At 41.8% G+C, this 21466-nt stretch overlaps 4 protein-coding genes across 6 annotated transcripts in view; 2 read left to right on the forward strand and 2 right to left on the reverse strand.

The window, feature by feature from the left end:
• Positions 1-6003, reverse strand: part of LOC132707794 (neuronal calcium sensor 2) — a 36012-nt gene extending 30009 nt beyond the window's left edge. The window contains exon 1 of the mRNA XM_060679739.1: positions 5724-6003. The gene's annotated coding sequence lies outside the window, so the exon portion shown is untranslated. The remainder of the gene's footprint in view (positions 1-5723) is intronic.
• LOC132707793 (neurocalcin homolog) overlaps positions 1-6222 on the reverse strand; it is a 37733-nt gene extending 31511 nt beyond the window's left edge. Inside the window, exon 1 of one of the 2 annotated variants that reach the window (XM_060679734.1) lies at positions 6065-6222. The gene's annotated coding sequence lies outside the window, so the exon portion shown is untranslated. The remainder of the gene's footprint in view (positions 1-6064) is intronic. The other variant, XM_060679735.1, reaches the window with a different exon arrangement.
• A 218-nt stretch (positions 6223-6440) lies between these two features.
• LOC132707611 (ZZ-type zinc finger-containing protein 3) lies at positions 6441-12709 on the forward strand. The gene is made up of 4 exons (XM_060679516.1): positions 6441-6857; positions 6912-7376; positions 11380-11703; positions 12430-12709. The coding sequence occupies exons 1-4, from the start codon at positions 6678-6680 to the stop codon at positions 12664-12666; spliced, it is 1206 nt and encodes a 401-aa protein (XP_060535499.1). The 5' UTR covers positions 6441-6677; the 3' UTR covers positions 12667-12709.
• A 2001-nt stretch (positions 12710-14710) lies between these two features.
• On the forward strand, positions 14711-19900 carry LOC132707114 (b(0,+)-type amino acid transporter 1-like). Of its 2 annotated transcripts, none has more exons than XM_060678805.1 (5): positions 14711-14889; positions 15963-16442; positions 18751-19021; positions 19079-19725; positions 19777-19900. In XM_060678805.1, exons 1-5 carry the CDS (start codon positions 14883-14885, stop codon positions 19848-19850), a joined length of 1479 nt encoding a protein of 492 aa, XP_060534788.1. In that variant the 5' UTR covers positions 14711-14882; the 3' UTR covers positions 19851-19900. The 2 variants fall into 2 exon arrangements, with proteins under 2 accessions (XP_060534788.1, XP_060534790.1); XM_060678807.1 differs by having other exon boundaries at positions 19094-19725.
• The last annotated feature ends 1566 nt before the right edge of the window (positions 19901-21466 follow it).

Consider the following 21466-nt stretch of genomic DNA (forward strand, 5'->3'; position numbering starts at 1 on the left):
GTTCTCCGTCCGCTCTTCCTTCCTGTTAGGCAGAGGATTTCGCTAGTGCATGAGGTGGCAGAGCAGAGTAGTTCTTTGGTGAGACTGCCTCTTTCCAAGGTTTTCCAAGTCTTCGTTCGGAGTTTGGGGACGTTGGAAGTTTCACGGCATGGGACGAAGAAAAGACAAGAGAAGAAGAGGAGAAATGTTGTTTATTATAGTTTCTTTTCTTAGTGTAATTCTCTTTGGTGACAATTTTCTCATTTTTAAAAAGTGCAGTTTTACTCATATATACTTTTACACATACATATACTTTTTATCGAACTTCTGAATTCCTCCTGTTTTTGTTGACTCGAACTAGCTAACCTTTCGCCCTAAAATCTCTAAAATCCAATCCCGACATCGTAATCCTAAAATCAGATAAAGGAAGTGCTACGGTGGTCGCGAAAACCAACGAATATCAGGAAAAGATTCAAGATAATCTTACAGACGGATCATCTGCAAATAAATAAACATAATTGTCTGGGAAAGAATCAGATATAATCACTAATAAATATTATAAATAATTCCGAGAGTCTATAGAAATCTATAAGCAATCTAATAATCTTAACCGCAACTCAGGTTTGTACCTGTTCAAGTGCAACAACAGCTCCATAAAGTTCGAAGAGTGACTAATTTCTATGCATATTTTATCAGATCACATAGTACCATAGGTCTACTATATTGGAGAAGAATTCACTCATTCATATGCATGACAATACTTAGCAGCACACCGCAAGATTACACAACACTCGGTTTTCGAGGTATGGAGTGGCCAGCATGCGGTCCCGACCTCAATTCGATCGAACATTTATGGGTTGAGCTGAAACGGAGAATTTGAGCTTCGTACGCAGAGCTTATTGTTGCAGCAGGGGAAGAGTGGCTTAACACTACACAAGCAATAACAGTGAACTGATTCCATCTACGCCTAATCGAGTAAGAGATGTTATTAGGGCAAGATAGGGTCGTACCCATTATTATTAAAAAATAAGTATTGAGTTGCTAATGTTTTTAGTAATAAAAAAAAGTTTAATTTGACTCGTGGAGTTATTTTACAATGCCAAGCCTAAAAAGCAGTAATTGTAAATCAAGAGCCCAACAGCACGCAAGTTTATTTGGCGACAACTGCCGAAAAGTAACCATAATGCTAACTGGACCCAAGTGAACCAAGCGGTACGCCCAATAGTCGGGGGCACGGGGGGCGGCTTCGGAGGCAGAGTTTCCACGCCGGCAAACCCCGAACGCTCCGTTGGGCGCCAATGCAGCGCGCCGCCACCGCTCGGGGGCGGCGATCCGTGAAGCGGAAGGGGCGGCTGCAGCGGCGTCCGACCGGAACCGATCGTCCGTCTACAGGGCGACCCGAAGAAACCGAAGCGACGCCGTCCCGCGTCCCTCGCCCCACCCGAACGCCGGAAATTCCCAGAAATCCGCGAAATAAACCCGGATTTATCGAATGGGAAACGAAAGGATCGTTCGACTAATCCGGGATTAACAAAACACCGGCTCGACGACGGCGGGGGCGGCTTAGGGGCCCGCCCCCCGCCTTCCTGGAAATCGTCGACGACGATCGGAGCGGGCTGGAGAGGGGGGGGGGGGGGGGGTAAAAAGGTATCGGGACGCGTGCCGGTCGCGGAAAACAATGCACAGTGGGACAGGAAAACAAAAAAAATATTTAATAACAGCCTGAACCTCGATACTGTATGAAATGTACCCGGATGTAGCCTGTTGCAACTGGGCTGGACCGGAAGTTGCCAAGTATTTTTCAAAATATTTTGAAAATTTTGTTTCGAGTACGACAAAAAAAAAGATTTACTCGAAAACCGGAAAACGCGCGAGATCCGGGGCAATGATCCGACAATATAGTTTAGACAAAAATATACGGGGTGTCCCAGTTAAGGGCGAAAAACTGAAAATTGAAGAGTTTCTGAGTGAATCGCGATGGATTTAAATACTACCTCGCAAACTCAACCATTTACGTTTTGCCGCAAAATATTGTTTCGGGGTTTAGTCAAAAATATACAGGGCGTCCCAGTTATGAAAATTTCCAGTGCCAAAGTTTTCACTTGTTAGCGATCATCTTTTTTCATTTTATTTTGCAAATCGGTGTGAATTTGTGACCGCGCGATCAGAGCGAGACGAACGCGTCGCGGCGGCGTTCGGACGCGGGGGGATTAGAAACTACGCGGTTCTTTTGTCACCTGAAAGCCGCCGGGGGTGGACGGGGCCGGGTGGTTTCTGCCCCCACCCCGCCGCTTACGTTCACGCTTTCTCGGCCGGTCGATCGATCGCGGCGGCGGCGGCGGCAGCGGCAGCATCCCCGCAGGGAGTTGGATAATGGGCGTCCCGCCCCCCTGCCGAAGGGTGACCTCGAAGAGTCGTCGACGATAAGAGACCGCGACAATCGAGTAACAATGACGGCTTTGTGGACCCGCGGTGGGCCTGGGAGAGCCCGAACTATCGAAACGAACCCATAGTACATTTCGTACAAGAAGGCCATGAACATTCACAAAACAAGCGATTTAAGGATACATCTATAAGATAATATAGTGGCCCTATTACGGTAAAAAGTGATGCGCCGTAGGGAAGGTGTGCATGCGTCCCGCCCCAGCTAACTGAGTTGTCACATTTCCGTAATCTTCCTGAAAAAATTGACTAATTTTCATAAGAACGCATGAAATCGGATAATAATTGGCAACGCCGAACTAGGAACTGCTATTGCCCGAGACTGCGTCATTGTTGTTTACATTTTTGGTGGTTATGATTCTTTCCGCACCTTTTTCGTGTTTTTGCGAAAAACTTGTTGTGTTTGTGGTCAAAACCGCGAAGAAAAAAATGTGCCTGTATACGGTTAAGTGTTGCCTTATGTACAAGTTAATTTAAAAGATTTAAAAGTGGTTTCTATAGTCAAATTACATTTTCAATAGAGGTTAAACCGATAAGTTTATAAAAACACACTGTTTGCGCCGATTTACTGACACAAATTTGGGAAAAATTAGCTGGTATCGCGTCTACAGCGCTTAAAGAACCAAAACGCGAAAATACTTACAGAGTTATACTAAGGACGCCGATCCATTCAGCATAATATTAACTCTGCACTTGTCGCCATTTTTTTTAACAACACTTTCTACACCTTAATTCCATTTTTGCCTGAAAATTGAACGGGATTTCGACATATTCTTTCTTTTCATTTTCATTTCTTATAAGCTTCTGTGCCTCGCGGAGGGTTAAAAAGGAGGCAACGGTTGGAAAGTTATTCAGGAAAAACCAAAAGACGAGAACGGAGAACGGACAGACAAAAAAAAAATTTTCTTTCGACAGTAATCATTTCTGTGCCAACGGCGATCCCGTAGGACTTACCGTTACCGAGATATAACATTTTTATACGAGCGCAGACACTTTCGAAAATTCGATTTCACCGATTTTCGAAAGTAACAAGATGTTAGGCTAAATTTTACCTTTTAAGATGTGCTAAGTATATTAGGCTGAATTCATACCAACACTAAAAACACCTCAATAAAGATTATTATTATTATTATCTAACCACAGAGTAGCTACGTACCAAAAAACCAAAGATATCCGACAAACCCTTAATATTACCGGACCGACATACCTATCGCATTTTATACTACCACGCTTAAAATTTTTGACCCATCAGAGGAGACGTCGAATGCTGTGAGATTTTTGACGTAAAATTTGACAGCAATTTTTGGCGAATTGAGAGTTTCTTGTCTCTAAATAGCAATTAAAGTACCGGTTACGCCCATTTTGGTACCCACGGTACGCCAAAGTTTCTTTTTGCGCTTCTTTTTTAATCGAGTGTGTTTTCTTTTGAAATACCATTACGTTGTAGACTAACCTGTACTTTCCTCAATTTTCTCTCTAACGGCGATCTCCGCACCGCATGACACGTTTTCCTACGACAATTAACGGGATCTTGACGTATTTCGAGAAGGCAGTTGACATAGAAGGCCATGTTGGTTTTTGAACATCGCTAGATCTGATTCACGCACAATCATATCAATATTTTTCTCATAGTTACTTCATAAGTTCCTTCATATCAAGGAGCTCTATACAATCAAACTCGCACATTTACTAACTGTATTTTCAGGCACACATTTTTGACATTTGACCTGGCTTCGTCGTTTCGAGTTTTCCACCCTTTGTGGTACCGCTACCGCCCGATCGATGGCAGCACCCGCGATCCGCGACCCCTCGTTAACGTCAAAAATAACCCTGGGATTACGGCCGTCGTATAAAAGCGCCATAACCGCCCCCTAACGATGGGTTAATATGCCAGCCTCGGGTCGTAAACGAGACCGTAAAAAAACCCACCCCGAACACTCGTAAACTTCACCCGTCCTATATCTTGAACGGCGAGCCGTAAAAATTTCATTCGGTTAATGTGGACGTACGTCGGGGACGCCAGCGAGGGGTGGGGGGTGGAAAGTACACGCGGTGCGCTTTTTACGCAAAATTATCGTCGCGTTTCAGCCCCTCAATCGCGGCCAATATCGATTCGTAGTCGCCTGCGTTTCACTTCGGCCGTCCGAGGCTAACGGTGGCGCCATTCCACGGCGAACGCTCGAACTTGGCCGTCGCACCCCCGCATAGCAACGGTTCGACAGTCGTCCGTTAAGGTGCGTTTACACGGTTAATTAAGCTTTGAAGTAAATGAGAAGCAATTAAACGGAGGACTTCGTTGTTACTTCTTGTACTCGTCTGCGTTCGTATTCCACAAAGTAACTGTGTTGTAGTTCCTTTAATAAGTGTTTGGCGTCTCTGGGTATGAGCTAGTGCCCTTGGGAACATTGCCCACCGAATATAGTTTATAAATATTTGCGAAGAGAAGAAGCTGTCATTTGTACTATCGTAAAGTACCGGACGAAATGTCAAATAAATGCCCAATAGAAGTAACGATATTTTTTTTAAATAATCCCAACAATTGTTACGCTTTATTCGTGGTAAAAGCGACGACAGGCAAGTGGCAAGTGAATGAAAACCAGCTCGAACAATTCGTGTAAACGCGCCTTTTGTGTCCGAACGGTGACGGAAGATTCAACAGGGCCACCTATATGCACAGTTCGTTTTGGCGAGCTGCGCGTGTGGTTAGCAAAAAAAAAAAAGTAGTTGCAAAGACGTATTCACCAAATGCGGTGACGGTTGATTGAGATTTATCACGGATAGCTTATAGAGCGAATAGAGGTTAATATACCTTGGCGAAATACTGAAAAATATTTATCGGATTGTTAGGGAGTGTTATCTGTTTGCTAAACTTCGCAAATATTTTCAATCACCCAGGGTATTGTGCAGACCTTATTTCAATTGTTTTATTTAAAAAAAAAGCGATTTATTCATTAAATAGATTTTCCTGCATTCCAGTTTGGTTCTTTAGTTTAAAAGTGTTGGCATTGCACTACAGCTGCTTGATGTGTTTTTTCATTTCTATTTTATAGTAATCATAATAAGGAGGAAGTTTGGCTAACAGTTTTTGAAAGCTTTCGCATAAACGTGGTTTGAATGCCAACGGCGGATTAAAAAAAAAACCTTCAATGCGGGTTTTCTTCAATCGGCATTGTGGCGCCCCCTGGACGCGGCGCCGCCAAAACGACATTAAAAATAACTGCAACGTATCGGCCCGGGGACCGCGGTAGCCGAGAACACTAGGTTAAGACGTGCGTAAAAGCGAAAGAAAACAAGACACTTACCGTAAAGGTCTCGCAGCGCGGCGTCGCCCGCCCCATTTGAACCTAAAACCGCAAACCTAACCGCAAACTACCTTAGAAAATAAACAAAAAGCCATACGACGTAAAACGCTTAACCTACAATTTCCGCTCACGTCTTACGATAATTAACCTAAGAGCTAAAATAGAGAAAGGTCAGAGGCAATTCGGACGCGAGCTGCGACGAAATTCGCAACGTTACGGGGGACCAGACCTATCGAAAAATAATTCCGGAGCGGTGCACACACACACACACACACACACACATACGGGCAAACGACGGGACCGGGGCCCCCGGCGGGGGCGACGCGCGCTCGCTTATTTACCGTCGCGTTATCGACGCATCGGGCCGCGTTTCCCCGTTGAATCTCGTGATTTTTTCGCGCTCGAAGTACGCTTTGTTTTTATTTTGGTTCTTCGAATTAACGCGGACCATCCGCCATGTTTACGCCAGCGGAACTGGGCGCGCGCGCGCGCCTCCTAGCGTCGTCCGGCCGCGGCAAAACTTCCGCCGGCTCGATCGCGGGCCCCGCATTTTGTAAGGTCGCGGAAAAACGCTATTTTTAACGCCGATTTGGCGAGCGAGTGTCTTGGCAGCGTCGACGGCGGCGTTTTTTTCGAAACAATCGGATTTAAAGTGTCGCGACGCAGAGCCATCTCGCGGCGCAGCGCTCGACTACGACTTGAGAGGACGCCCGGTAGAGGGCGCCACGCGCGCGGGGACCCGCTTTCGCGATATTTGTTTAGATTATTTGAGAATGCTAATCACGAATTGTATCGGGTTTGCGAGTCGTTTCGCCCGGTCTCGAAATTTAAAAACCACGCAGACGATATCGATCGAGTTGTACGCGTACGATTGAACCTGGTGACCCGTCGCCCTAACCTCAAAAACAAAGCGCCTAACTTTAGGGTTAAATTCGTCGCCGAACCGGCTTATGGATGGGGTACGCCGTTACTGAGTCGCGTTCAGCGATGGCCTCCGACGATTTCGGGTTGCGCATCGAAGACGACCTGTTCAGCTTCGAGACCGACCATTTGGCGCTCAAGGGCAACAAAGACTACTCGGAAGTGCTGAAGACGCTCGTCGTGCTCACCGCGCAGCGCGAGCAAGCCCTCAAGGTTGCCCCCCGCGATCAGCTCCAGTTTCTCCGCGTAACGAACGTCGCGTTTTAGGACTACAAGAGGGTGGCCGAGTTGAAAGCGGAAGCGTTGAGGGACCCGCTCGAGACCTTGGAGAGAGTGCGCAAAGACGGGAACCTGGGGCTGCCGCCGATGCACCATTTGCCGAAACTGCCGGCCATCGATTTCCAAAAGTACGACGTCGCGGTGCCTCAGCACGAGCTGAAAGAGATCTACTCGGACCCGCAGGTGGACGCCGACGACAAGCTAGACGTGAAGCCGCAGAACGTCGCGAACAACAACGTGTGGACTCCCGAGGAGCAGAAACGCCTCGAGGAGCTGCTCCACGTCTATCCGCCCGAACCGATCGAAATGAGACGCTTCCAGAAAATCGCCAAGGCGCTCGGAAACAGGACCGTCCACCAGGTCAGCAGCCGTGTGCAAAAGTACTTCGTGAAGCTGTTCAAGGCCGGGCTGCCCATACCCGGCCGTATCCCCAAATCAGGCGAAAAATACAAGGTACGTTGCAAGATCACTCCGAGGAGTGAGTTTTCGAGCTAGGGGCAGACGCTGTAATTCCTTTTATGCATAGAAGTTCTTTGTTTTTCACTAGAAAATCGATCGAATCGAAATTTCGAGAAATAAACTTCAACACTCTTAATCTATTGATGTTTGGCGCAGTCATTAAGGACAACCCTATACATTGTCTTTTTAGATTGATTCCGATACAAACTAACTTGTGTGGGATAGTTCAAAAACCACGTCTTAGCAAATGCAGTGGATATTTGTTTGCGCCAAACAAACCATTTTTTAATAATTTGTGTCTAGTGTTTCGTGAAAAATTACATTTTTGATATTTGCTATTTTGCTAGTTGGGTCATTCGGATCACTGTTTTGATTGTTTCTTTGATTATTTTTATGCGATGTTTTAAGGTTTTGACGTGCCCCCGAAATTCTCTGGAATTCTGAGCAATTTTAACCAATATAACAAATTGAATGAGAGCTTCGAAAATATTTATTTTTAAAGAAATCGGTGGCCTGCCTTTTTTACTTTCAGAAATATGCATTTAGAGGCATAAATCCGAATAGCTACTAGAGATATGGAGCGCCTGCTTATGGGAATGATACAGGAACTTAAAATACTAATAATATTTTCTTATTGAAGCCAATACATAAAAAAGTATACATAAAAAAGTGGCCATTCAGTGCAGCTACTAACATCGTGGGGTGCCAAAAAAACAACACAACACATTTTTCAAAACAAAAAAATGTTTAATGATAATATTGCCATGCATAGAATTAGTGGTGATAAGAAACGTTGGAAGAAAGGTGTAAAAGTAACACAAGCAATAACAGTGCGCTAATTCAAAAAGTATGCAGAAAAACATTTAGTTTTATAAATCAGATCTAAAGTCATTAACTTTTTTGTTGAGTGACCAATACTAGCTAAAGATCTCGGTCGTTATGTGCCTTGGAACATCAGAGCGTCTGACTAGTGTTAATAACTGACTGTATTCACTCTATTATTTATAAATTGTACAGAAATTAATTGCCTAAAATTATTTTAAAGTATATAGGGTGGCTCAAAAAGGCGCTACGAATAAAACATACATATTTAAAAATCTAGATGACGTATTTAATACGGATTGGGGATTTTTGTGGCCTTATAAAATAAGAAAGTTGTAACAAAAAGTGAGTAGGCACTGCATTTGACTTAAAAAGATGCCGATGTTGATATGGTCATGTAGATTTAACATTTTTTTTCTCAAAAATCAAGCCCTTGACATGAACGAGGTTAGCGCCAAAATTTCCCGGCCTGACATAGATGCAGCTCCAGTATCACGATAAAACCTTGTCTTCTTTTAAATATATGTCTTAGTAGGCTTTTTATTTTAAAAAGAAGGCGCTTCGCGGATTCTTGTCCTAGAGGGACGCGTTGTTTTTCTATCGGACCACTATGGAACTTTCGCAAAATCGATGTAGTTTGTAAATACACCCTGTATAAAGTGTCCTTCACATCTCGTCGAACTTCGGTAAATATTAAAATTTGTACTGGTAATTGCAATTTAAAATTATATTTCTTCAAATATCTCGCGACCCCTGTATTATAGACGAAACCTTAAACTCTCTCTCGACACAGTTTACGATACTGTTCATATCATATTATCACATCTTTAACAGTTTTTCATGTATCGCCAATAATTAATTAATTCATTCATTCATTTTTTGCCCACAAACGATAATTGCAACAATGTTCCAAATAGAAGATATAGCCTTGGACCTCCTTAGTTTCCTGGTATCCGAATTTTTCCAATGAAGTAAATGGTTTTCAAAAAACTACTTGTTTTCTGAAACCATGCAGTACGTGGTAATTGTAAATGACGTCACCGCATCTGCGTCTTCTGGTTCAAGAATTTTTTCTGTCTTGTAAACGGTTTTTGAAACATGGTCCTTTTATAGGCCCTTGCACACGTGATTTTTATTTTTTTAAAAATACTTCCCGATCCCCCAGCCCCCCATTTTCAATAGGTTGCGTCACGGGGTAAAGCTGCATTTATGTGCCAAATATGAAGTCGATGGCTTCAAATTTCAGACACATCGTGTTTCGTAGCAAGGTCCAAAAAACAGTCGAAAATCGCGAAAAAAGAATGGATGTCCGCGTCGGGTCAGGGCTATTTCTTATAAGCTTATGTGCCTCGTGGAGGATTAAAAAGGAGTCAAATTTCAATTTTGTAGCTCCAACGGTTCGAAAGTTATTCAGGAAAAACCAAAAGACGAGAACGGAGAACGGACAAACAGGCAAAAAAAATATTTTTTTTCGACGGTGATCATTTCTGTACCAACGGCGATCCCGTAGGACCTACCGTTACCGAGATATAAAATTTTTTATATTTATTTTTAAATTTTATTTTATTTTATATTATTTAATAATAAACGGCTTCCTGTTAGTAGTTAATTTTTTGTATGTATTTCTTTTTTTAAGAGAAAACCGTGTGTCGTACGAAAGCAAGTTCGTGCACCAAATTTCCTCCAAATTGAATTTGTGATTTTGAAAATTAGTTTTGTTTTCAGAAAAAGCAGTGGCGTGCCATTTTTTTCTTTAAAAACATTCAGTCCAAACCCCGTACGGACGCCACTGGTAAAAATAAAATTAAAGCTTTTGTGTCGAAAATCGCCCTCAATAATTACACCAAATTTGATAAACATATCGAAAGTGACATAAAAGTTATAAAACGAAAAACTATTTTTTTTAGAAAAAACAACCAACAAAACGGCCAAGTCAGTAGTCGATGTCTAGCAGAAGAGATCTTTCCATTCCCACGCACTCAAAGAATTTAAAAAAAAATCAAAATTACTTTGTAAATAGTTCTTTTTATTGCATAGAAGAATTTTTTTATTGCGTATATCAACGATCAAACAGAAAATATTTAGCGTGTTCCCTTGAAAAATAAAAAACTTCCTACAGTTACCCAAGTTTGCGGTGCGCGTTTCTTTTCTTCTACAAGCGTAAAAGATAATATTGCAAAAATTATACAACTTTCGTACTAAACGTTTTACATGGTGACTTCCGTTAACCCCCTGTACATTTGATAATGATGGTATAAAGCAAACCATACGGACCGCTAATTTCAAATATTCTGATTATGGATTATTTGTAAAGTCACATCAACATTTGTACTTTACTTTTTTTTAATAACAATTTATTTCAGACCTCTAAACAACAACAACAGAATATATATATATATATATATATATATATATATATATATATATATATATATATATATATATATATATATATATATATATATATATATATATTTTTTTTTCACGTATTGATTCACGGATGGAAAAATGTGATGACACTATATTCCGGGATATCATCCGTTCGCTTGTTGAACTCCGACTAGAATCCTGCAGACGTTTCGCCAAAATCTCACTTGGCATCTTCAACGCTCGCTCCCCAGTGTTCGAAGTGTTTTCGGAGCGCGAGCATTGAAGATGCCAAGTGAGATTTTGGCGAAACGTCTGCAGGATTCCAGTCGGATGCAGGATTCCAGTCGGAGTTCAACGAGCGAACGGATGATATCCCGGAATATAGTATCATCATATATATATATATATATATATATATATATATATATATATATATATATATATATATATATATATATATATATATATATATATATATATATATATATATATATATATATATATATATATATATATATATATATATATATATATATATATATATATATATATATATATATAATATATGCATTTTTGGATCTATGTCTATATGAATTTTTCGTCTTAAAATTTCTCAAAGTACTACTGATATAAAGACCTAAAAATTGTGTACATTTTAAGTTTCGTAATAATTTATCAAAAGAGAGGTTTATAAATACAAATCTATTGAGCAAGCAGAGAGTTTTGTATGGACCACGTGGGTTTTGAGGTTATGTTCGTGTGACATTTGGCTCGCCCATGCGGTATTGTGTGCGTCGCGTTGCAGAAATCCGCATTGCACAAGCACCAGCGGCACAACCACTACTTGTGGAAACCCTCCACGTTTTTCCCGGACCTGTGCGTGCCCGTACAAATGGACCCCTTAAACGACGCCCCGGGACCCAGTTGTTCGACGTCCGGGACCCCGGGGACCGACGACACGGCGTGCGAAAATTACCTGCTGCCGTCGGAGTACGCGCGGGCGTCGCCGCAGGCGACGTCGTCCAAGGACCACGTCGAGCTCCAGCTGGAACTGCTGCGCAGGATCAGGCTGGAGAAGGAGAAGGAAAACGGCGACGATTACGCGCCCCAAAGCCACGCGGGATTCAGGGTGAGCGCTTCAAGAACGTCCTGCTGTAAAGTGTCGAATGTTCAAAGTATCGCAAAATCCGAATCCAAAAAAATATTTTTGTACTCCCGTCTGTAAAATACCCGGGTCTTTCCTTAATTCGTATCAGTTAGTCACTTTCTTATATCTATGAACAGACTTTATGTTCGATCACCTCTGCATAGACGCAGATCCTGAGTTGACGGAAACTAGTAAGCCACCTTTTATATATATATCCTTTCGGCCTCCTTTCTCCCTTAGACATGCTTGCAACGTTTAAAGCTCCTGTCTTGTATTTAGTCCTGATTGATTGTGTTGTCCTTTCCTTAAAATCATTCTCCTCAATACCTTTCCTGATGCGTGACATTTTGTTTCTGTACATCTGAGATATCTTTTTGCAATAACTTAAATATACATATTTTACTTATTAACCTACAAAGGATTAAATAAGCCTATAAAATGGCACATTTTTTGCACTTTTTGAGCTACCATAAAATATTAAAATTTCATTTCACATTTTGGAAAAGTTGAGGGGTTTTGTTTCTGTTGTACATTCTAACCTACGTACCTAAATTTACGATGTAAAATTAACTGAATTCCTCTTTAAAAAAGTAATAAAATGTTAACTTAATATCTTTAACTATATAAATCGCTGGTTCTAACCTAAACATTCGACACTTTGCTACCATCTGGAAAATTACGGGCATCTGTTTTACCGACCGTCCTCAGTGCGACTACTGCGACGAGGAGCCGATAGTGGGCGCCAGGTGGCACTGCGCGACGTGCGCCGATTCCGTCGATTTCTGTACCGACTGCGTCGTCGCGCAGATGTACTCAGACGCCCCCCACCCGCTGACGCACTGGCTGGTGGTGTACGCGGAGGCGGGCGTCGCCGCCTCCAACGGCTCGCGGTGTCCCGAAGGCGACGTCTTCCAGGAAGACGGCAGCTACGGTTCTTCGGAATAATTTATTTTAATACACGTTCAATAAATTTTAATTTTTTACACTTCGACCGAGTTTTTTTTTTTTACCAGTTGGCACTGCGAAGTCCAAAATTCCAAAGGATTACAACAGCATTTAAGATTTTTACGTATTTTACGCCACAAAATAAACGTGTTTAAGAAATCTGTCGCTAGAGGGCACTTTACCCGGAACATTTTTTAAAATTTTTCCTGTATTTTATTTCTTTAGACTGATATTGCGAAATAGAACAGATTGCCTTAAGCAGAATCACAAATCCTCAAAAATTGTTACTCTTGTTTTAAATCGATAACTCGTTTGTGAGCCGTAGAGATCTCCGCAATTATTTATTTAAATGTATTTTAGTAGCGGCATTTAAAGCTTTACTAGCAACAAATGATAAATATAACCGAGTATCATCGGCGTATTGATGAGATTTACAAAATTTAAGAAAAGTAGAGAAGTCAGCCGTATAAACTGAGAACAGAATAGGCCCCAGAATTTTTTAATTCATTTCATGATCATCATTCATCATTTTATTCAATTTTTTCTAAACCAATATTTGACCCCTCCCTTCCCTTAATTTGACGAGATAGAAAAAAATAGTTCAAACGAAAAGGTTCTTTGTCGGGAGTAAATTACGTTAAAACTAATTTTGATATAGGTTAATTTGGAATATTTTTGAGAAAAACAATTTTTTTCTATTTTACGGTAGGTGTGACGCCCCCTAGCGGTATTTTTGTGAACTTGAAAATAATTTACAACTTTTTCTCTTGGCCGATTTACCTATAAGTATTTTTTTTTTCTAAGTAGTCGGACTAACTGAGATATGGCTGATTAATGGGCCACCAGGTACATACCTTTTATATAACTTCTCGACTACCTGTCGAGAAGTTATATAAAAATGATTGTCCGTTGAACATTCCTTGACATGTTGCTGCAAAAGCAGGCCCAATGCTAACCTGACCTCGAACTCTATAAAGTTTTGGTTGAATCGTCCTACCTAGCATCCAATAAGTATAACACGAGGCTGATCTTACATGAAGGCATCTAAGTTGGCCACGGTATTAAGTAGTCTAAACTTTATTTGCTATTTCGGATACTGTACACAGTCGCTACAAAAAAATCAAAAATGTACACATAAAAGTTGATTTTGCACTTGTAACAAGGTCACATGGGTCATTGAAAAATCCTTGGCAATATATTATATGCCTTATAATATTAACAAAACCCATATATTCTTCTACAATCAACTGCTACAATCTATTCCCTGGCTTTGGGTAACTTAATCTTAATCATCATGCGGAACTTAGGACACCAGGATGTTTTTAATTTCGACTTAGCCGAGACGCGCGACGGTCTGTGACTGAGTCCGGAAATTGACGCGGTCGCCGATAGATGGCGGCAACCGCGCGCGCTGCCGAATTTAAATTGCTTTAAATTGGACAATTACGGCGGCAGACGAGTCGCCGGGACCTTCGGCAAATTGCCGCTTTTGTTCGCTAATTGGTTTATCTTTCGGGTCGATTATTTACTTAATGAACGAAACCAGATTGCTTTAAATCGAAGAACGGCGAAGTCGGTCGGGACAAATGAGCCCGCGGTGGACCGTGGAAAAGACGACCGCCTTGAGCGGCGTTGCCGGGTTTATGGAAGTTGCCAACGACTTGGCGGTACTAAAGAACAATAAAATTAGAGTTTGTGCGGCGCAGATAACGCGATAACCGAAACAACAATAATTAATCGGTCAATAAATACGCTAATTGCTTAACTGGGGTCGTTATACGGCGGAAAAGTAAACGTTTAAGTCGATTCTGCAGCGTAGGCAAACAAGCGCTACGCGTATAACCTAGTTCCGCGCAAAATACGTAGCGTTGGCGGAAAAATTGTCTCGCTCTTGGGGGCTCGTTGTCTTCTAAAAAAATCGCACTCGGCGTAAAAACGTCCCGAAGAAACGGCAAACTTTACGAGGCGCCCCCGTAACCTTAATCTACGGTTTGATAGGCAGATCAAATACGATTAAGGAAAAGATATCGCGGCGTAGAGCGAAACGTGCGCGTCGTGCGAGCGTACCTAATCACCCACGAATTAATCAATCCGGCGCCTCGCGAAGGAAACGGTCGATTTAAGTCGCGACCGCCGCCGACGCGACACCGAGAAAAAACGCACATGCACGGAAGAGGCGGCTCTGGAATCGAGGGTTGACGCGGGGCGCGCACGCAATGAACGGTAAGTCATTTTTTCTGGTCAGTGAAAGTGCGCCACGGACCGACGAACAGCGCGACGTGAAAGTTTCATTAAAAACGAGCCGCGTTTCGCTACGGCGAGCGCAGCCCCTCCGAATCGTAGACGACGCGTTATCTAGCCCATTATTAAACTCGCTTAAACCCGGCTTTGGCTGGTTTTAACGGTCCTCTGCCCTCTTCTGGTCGGGCAACATCATCAATTAACGAATTTTAATGAATAATAAATAGAAAATAAGCAAGTGTTTGTCGTTATAATACGACCAAAAATATAGTGCATTTATTGCTTTGTCGTTTTAAGTATTTTACAGTGCCTTAACAGCAGACCTTTCTCAGGAGCGTGGTAAAACCCATCCCAACAGATGTTCACTCTGCATTAAGTAGGTCTTGCCTGAGATGGGCCGTAACGAATATTTGTAGAAACAAGAAATTTTTATTTTAACATTTATTTTAACATCAGCAAATCAAAAGACGGGTTCATTTATTAGTACAAACTGTGAAAAAGGAAAAAAATATTTATCGAGAACGATTAGTGGCGGATTTGATCATTGAACTAGGTGACGACAGTAGCGATAGTGACGATTTTTTAAGTGACTGCTACTTTATTATTATTATATTTAATATTTTGTATAATAATAATGATACTATGCAGAAATGTAATGAAATGGAACGTTATAACCTGTTACTTCGTACTAATTTTTTTTATGTTCACGTTTAAAGAACTGCTCGGCGAAAAAGATTGAAAACATACTTATATCCCGCTTGTTACTGTGGGTAGATAAATTCCTAGGGCGGTCCTGGAATGGTTATTCTATAAGGGTCTGCGGTTTTGGAATAATAAACAGTAGGCTTCAAATATTTTGAGGTTATATGGTGAATACAGCGATGGGTAAAAAAACATATGTATGTAGTGTAGGTAGATAAATTCCTAGGACGGTCCTGGAATGGTTACGGGTAAGGGTGGGGAAAGTTATTCACAGGATCGGTTGTAAAAGCACTATATTTTTGGTCCGAGTATATACTATATAACTTGGCGACAATGGAGTCTCATTCGCATAGACGACCAGCATGAACCGACCCCGTCGAAGGGCCCGGTGCGGCTCAAGCGGGAGTTGGGCCTCTTCTCAGCGATCAACATGATCCTCGCCGTCATGATAGGTTCCGGGATCTTCGTTTCGCCCGCCTCCGCCCTGAAGTACTCGGGCTCGGTTGGTATGGCGATCGTAGTGTGGACGGTGTGCGGCCTGGTGTCCCTCCTGGGGGCCCTCGCGTTCGCCGAGCTAGGCACCGTGATCCCCAGGTCGGGAGCCGAATACGCCTACTTCATGGATTCCTTCGGGCCCCTGCACCCTTTCTGGGGCAGGCTGCCCGCCTTTCTCTACTCGTGGCTCATGGTGGTCATCATCAGGCCGGCCGAAGTGGCCGTCATCGTGCTCACCTTCAGCGAGTACCTGTGCCAGCCGGTGCTGGACGTCCTCTGCGTCGAGGACCGCCGCGACGTCGGCCAAGTCGTCAAAATCGTCGCCGTCGTCGCTCTAGGTTGGTTGTGCTATTTTAAAAAAAGTCATTTTAATATTTTTTAAAGCAAACGGCTAACGGCAGTTTTGTGTTGTTTTTTTTTTGCAACACTTGTTACTTTCGAAAAATCGATGAAATCGAATTTTTCGAAAGTATACGCGCTTATATCCGAAATTTGAAGCCATCCACTCGAAATTTAAGACATATATAGAGTTTAGTTCCGTAACGAAGCCTATTGAAACTTTGGGAGGGGGGGGGGTGTCCGAGAAATATTTTTAAAAAATTAAAAACCGCACTTGCAGGGTACCGAGAAAAAATTCATTTCTCCAAGATGGTATACACGGTCGAAAAAATTCTTTAATCAAATGACGCGTAACATCCGGACCAAAAACCTTTATTCCTGATTATGTTTTAAAAATGTACAGGGTGCGTCGGTAATTTGCAAAAAACTGAAAATTGGGAATAAATTGTTAACCGCAAACCAAAATTCGTAAGAAATATGGCCGATCGGTTCAAACAGGGTTATAGACCGCATCAAGAGTAACAATTTTTGTATTTACGGTTTTTGTCTATCACACAGGCTGCTCGAGATATTTGAAACAATTCATATGAAAATCGCTGATTCAGAAAGAAATTATTTTCTGGAAAACCATTTACTCCATTGAAAAAATTGTTGGACCAGGAAACGTTTGAGATCCAGGGCTAAAACCTCCATTTCCGGCATTTTTTCAATTATGTACAGGGTGTGTCGATTATGAACAAAAAATGAAAAAGATCCTGAAAATTGCCGTTTTCGTGGGTAAACCGTTAATGAAAAACTATAAAAAAATGACATTTGGTTTGAATAGTATCGTAAACTTTATCGAAAGAGTTCCAGGTTTCGTCTATCATACAGGGTGCGCTATTATTTGTACAAATTATTACATTTATCAAAGTTTGCCGTGACTTTGAAGTCCGGCGAGAAGTAAAAAGGTGCTTCATACAGGGTGTATGCATACTAAAATTACATCGATTTTGCGGAAGTTTCATAGTTGTCCGGAGGAGCACGATAGAAAAACAATTGCATCTCTCTAGGGCAAGAAACCGCGAAGCGCCTTTTTTTTTTTAAATAAAAAGCTGCTTCGCGCTAAGCGCTACGAACTTGCCCAGATAAGTATCCGAGATTTGCAGCTATCGATTTCAAAATTGCCAAAAATATAGAGTTTAGTCCCCTAACGGAACCCACTGAAATTGGGGGGCTGGGAGGCCGGGAAGTATTTTTAAAAATTTCAAAACCGGGTTCGCAAGGTATCGAGAAAAAATCATTTCTCAAAAACGGTATAGATGATCGAAAAAAATCTTTAACCAGAAGACGCGTGAGATCCGTACCAAAATAATTTATTCCTGATGATTTTTTAAAAATGTACAGGGTGCGCCGGCAAATTGCAAAAAACTGAAAACTGGGTTCCCCGTTGACCGTAACTAGAAGGCTGTGTTACAGCTGCCATTTTCTTTCACGCGACCATATAGATTGCTAAAACTTTGTATTTTCGATATTCACATATTGTTACGGGTGTTCGGGATATTCTGTACCGTATTCAAAAATGTAATAGATGTCTCAAATTTGTGACTATCGACTTCAAATTTAGCGGAGAAGTGAAAGTCCACACCCACGTCTAAACCGTAGGAACTGAGAGCGATCAAGACTTGTCCGGTTTTTTTAATTTTTGATTTTTTTTCTTCCAGAAAAAACAAATTTCTGGAAAAGTATTAAATTGATCGGCAAAATTATTCTACCAGGAGACGTGGATGATTCGCTACTAAAATTTCTATTTCAAGCATACATACAGGGTTTTTCAATTATAGACAGAAATCTGGAACGTCCTGAAAATTGTTCTTTTAGCCGTAAATCAAAATTCCTAAAAACAGTTACAATTTTTGTATTTACGGTTTTCGTCTATCACATCCGGTGTTCGAGATATTTGAAAAAATCCAAACGAAAATCACCATTTCACGCCATCAATCTAAACGCGATGACGTCATTTACTATTACGACGTACCAAAACCATTGCTGTATTGAAAAAAATCATGTAAAGTCTGTTCATAGATATAAGAAAGTGACTAACTGAATTAAGGACAGACCCGGGCAAGCTGTAAGAATGAAATATGGCCGAACAGGTCGGTACTTTGCTTTTAATTTAAATTCCGAAACTTTAGGCAATAATCTTGTTGCATTGTATGTTAATGACCACCCTTGGATAATCCCATTCAAAAGCAATCGGTCACTTTCTTATATCCATGAACAGACCATACCCGGAATATAACCTCTACATCTCCCCGTGGGTTTCAGCCACCATCACGTACATAAACGTCGCGAGCGTCAAACTCTACGTCACGGTGCAGAACGTGTTCGGCTCATTCAAGGTCGTCGCATGTCTCGTCGTCATCTTCGGCGGCTTGTACGAGCTGTGCGCCGGCAACACCGCAAACCTCGCTAGGGGCTTCGAGGGCACGAGCTCGTCGCCGAAGAGCCTCGCTCTCGCGTTCTACAGCGGCCTGTGGGCGTACGACGGCTGGTCCGCGGTAACCGTCGTCACCGAGGAGGTCAAACGACCGGAAGTGTGAGTACGGTCGTTTTTCGTGTTTTTTTTTTTTTCGTTTTGACGCTGTCTGCACAGCAATATCCCGCGCAGCATCGAGATAAGCGTGCCGATCGTCACCGTCCTCTACGTCTTCATGAATATCGCCTACATGACGGTGCTGTCGGTCCCTGAGATGGTGAGCGCGAACGCGGTGGCCGTCGCCTTCGGCGAGAAGGTCCTCGGACCTGTGGCTTTCGTCGTGCCGCTGGGAGTCGCCCTCAGTACCTTCGGCTGCGCCCTCAGCGTCCAGTTCGGCGTCACCAGGTTGTGTTACGTCGCCGGTCAGGACGGGTTTATGCTGGAGAGCTTCTCCTACGTGCACCGGCAGCGTCTCACGCCCGCTCCGGCCGTCATCTACCAGGGCCTGGTAGCGTTCCTGTTCATCGTCGCCGGCGACATCGTGCAGCTCATCGAGTTCGCGAGCTTCCTCATATGGCTCGCCTACGGTACCGCGATGCTCTCGCTGCTGGTGCTCAGGCGCACCATGAAGGACGTGCCCAGACCGTACAAGGTGCCCGTGTGGATACCGGTGTTTATTTTTTTGGTCGCCCTGTACCTCAGCGTCACGCCGATAGTCACCGACCCCGACCCGATGTACCTCTTCGCGTTGGGCTTCACGTCGCTAGGCGTCCCGGTCTACTACTGGTGCATTTACAAGAGGCGACGCCCCGACAGGCTCATGAGTGAGTGTCGCGACGTCGCCGACGCCGTCACCGCGCGTTTTTCTTTTGCAGATCGTCTCACGTTCCTGGTGCAGGTGCTGCTGGAGGTGGTGCCGCCGGAAGCGGCCGAGCGCCGCTCCACCTGATATTGTTATTTCATTAAATCCGTACGGAAACGAAGGCGTTTTTTTTATTAGTGCTATAATATTTTGAACACCCCCTGTGGATTTGGACGTAAAAGCGATGAGTAGTTGACGATTTCTAGTTTCGGCGGATGCGCCGGGAAATAATTTTAAGGCGGGTTCTGTTGTATGGGTAGGCACGTAAAACAAGCGTTAGACGAATACGGGAAAAGTAGATGTGTTCCAAACGACGTATTTTATTAAAAATAATTAAAAAAACCCACATAATAATAATATTGATTTTAAATATGAACCTGATAATATTTTGCCTCATTTATGCCCGTTTTGGATGCTTTCTGTGAAAGTTCAAAAATGTTATTATTTAGAATGTTGGTAATGTCCTATGCTTTTTTTAACCCCGTTACAACCTGACTCGGATATATAACCACCCAACTAATTATTTGGAAAATTAGTGCAACAATATTTCCGAACAGCCGCTGTAGTTCTCATCCCACGATTCTTATTTTCGGCGGATGCGCCGGGAAAATAATTTTGAGCCGGGTTCCGTTGTATAAGTAACCAACACGTAAAACCAACATTAGACGAATCTCAGAATTTTTACTGGAGAAATAGATGTGTTTGGTGCAAGTAGTGACGCCCAGTGTGTTCTTTTATTAAAAAAAAAGGACTTCTTTGGAAACTCCATGTATTTTATTAATAATAATGGAAAATCGACATTCCTTCACAAACTTTTATAATAATAACAATAATAATAGTAAAACTAAATACGGACCTGATAATATTTTGCCTAGTTCATGTCCGTTTTAGATGTTTGAATTTTGGCTGCATCGGGTTCAAAAAAAAAATTAATTTTTCGATAATTGATCCCACTATAGTCACCAAATGAAGAAAATGTGCTTCATTTTTCTTATATCAATTAATTTGGGTTAGCAAAAAACATGAAAAGCAGGATATTTTTATAACCTATGTCTGTCCAACGAGAAAATAGAGAAAAAATGGATATCCTTCGCGACCACGACGTGTAAAATTAGTTTTCAATATTCCAGATCAATTTAGTTATTTTATTACAAGGACAGCGGAGAAGATAACAGGGCCGTATCGAAAAAATCTAAATACTTTTAAACTATCGCAGGGAGCTACGAATCTAAATTTTGCAAAAAATGAAATTAAAAAAAAAAATAATAATTTTTAATAAAAAACATTTTCATTTTAATAAAGAAGAAAATAAAAGTAAAAATTAGAAAATTATTCAGAACATATTTCGTATTTCTATTTTAGTTAAAAATAAACAAAGAACATTTAACAGTTATTTTAGAACAAACAAAAAATATTAAACATGTTAAATTATTTAAATAAATAGAAATCTCTGAAATTCGAACAAAATTGCCAGCACCGAGCTAAGTAATTACGAGGGCAGCGGCAAAATTTCCCGGCCAAAATATGAAAGAAACAAAGTAGAGTAACAATTTTTTATTATTTTTCAATATAATCCCCCGTAACTTCAATACAGTTATTACATCTCTTTATTAACAAAAAAAAATAGGGATTATGATCTATTTGTTGGAACCCACACTCTAAAATGGCAGCTTGTGCAACACCAGCAGTATGGACAGTTGCAT

This window comes from Cylas formicarius, unplaced genomic scaffold, assembly GCF_029955315.1.
Source record: "Cylas formicarius isolate icCylForm1 unplaced genomic scaffold, icCylForm1.1 PGA_scaffold_9__14_contigs__length_23061073, whole genome shotgun sequence".
NCBI classification, from domain to species: Eukaryota; Metazoa; Arthropoda; class Insecta; order Coleoptera; family Brentidae; genus Cylas; species Cylas formicarius.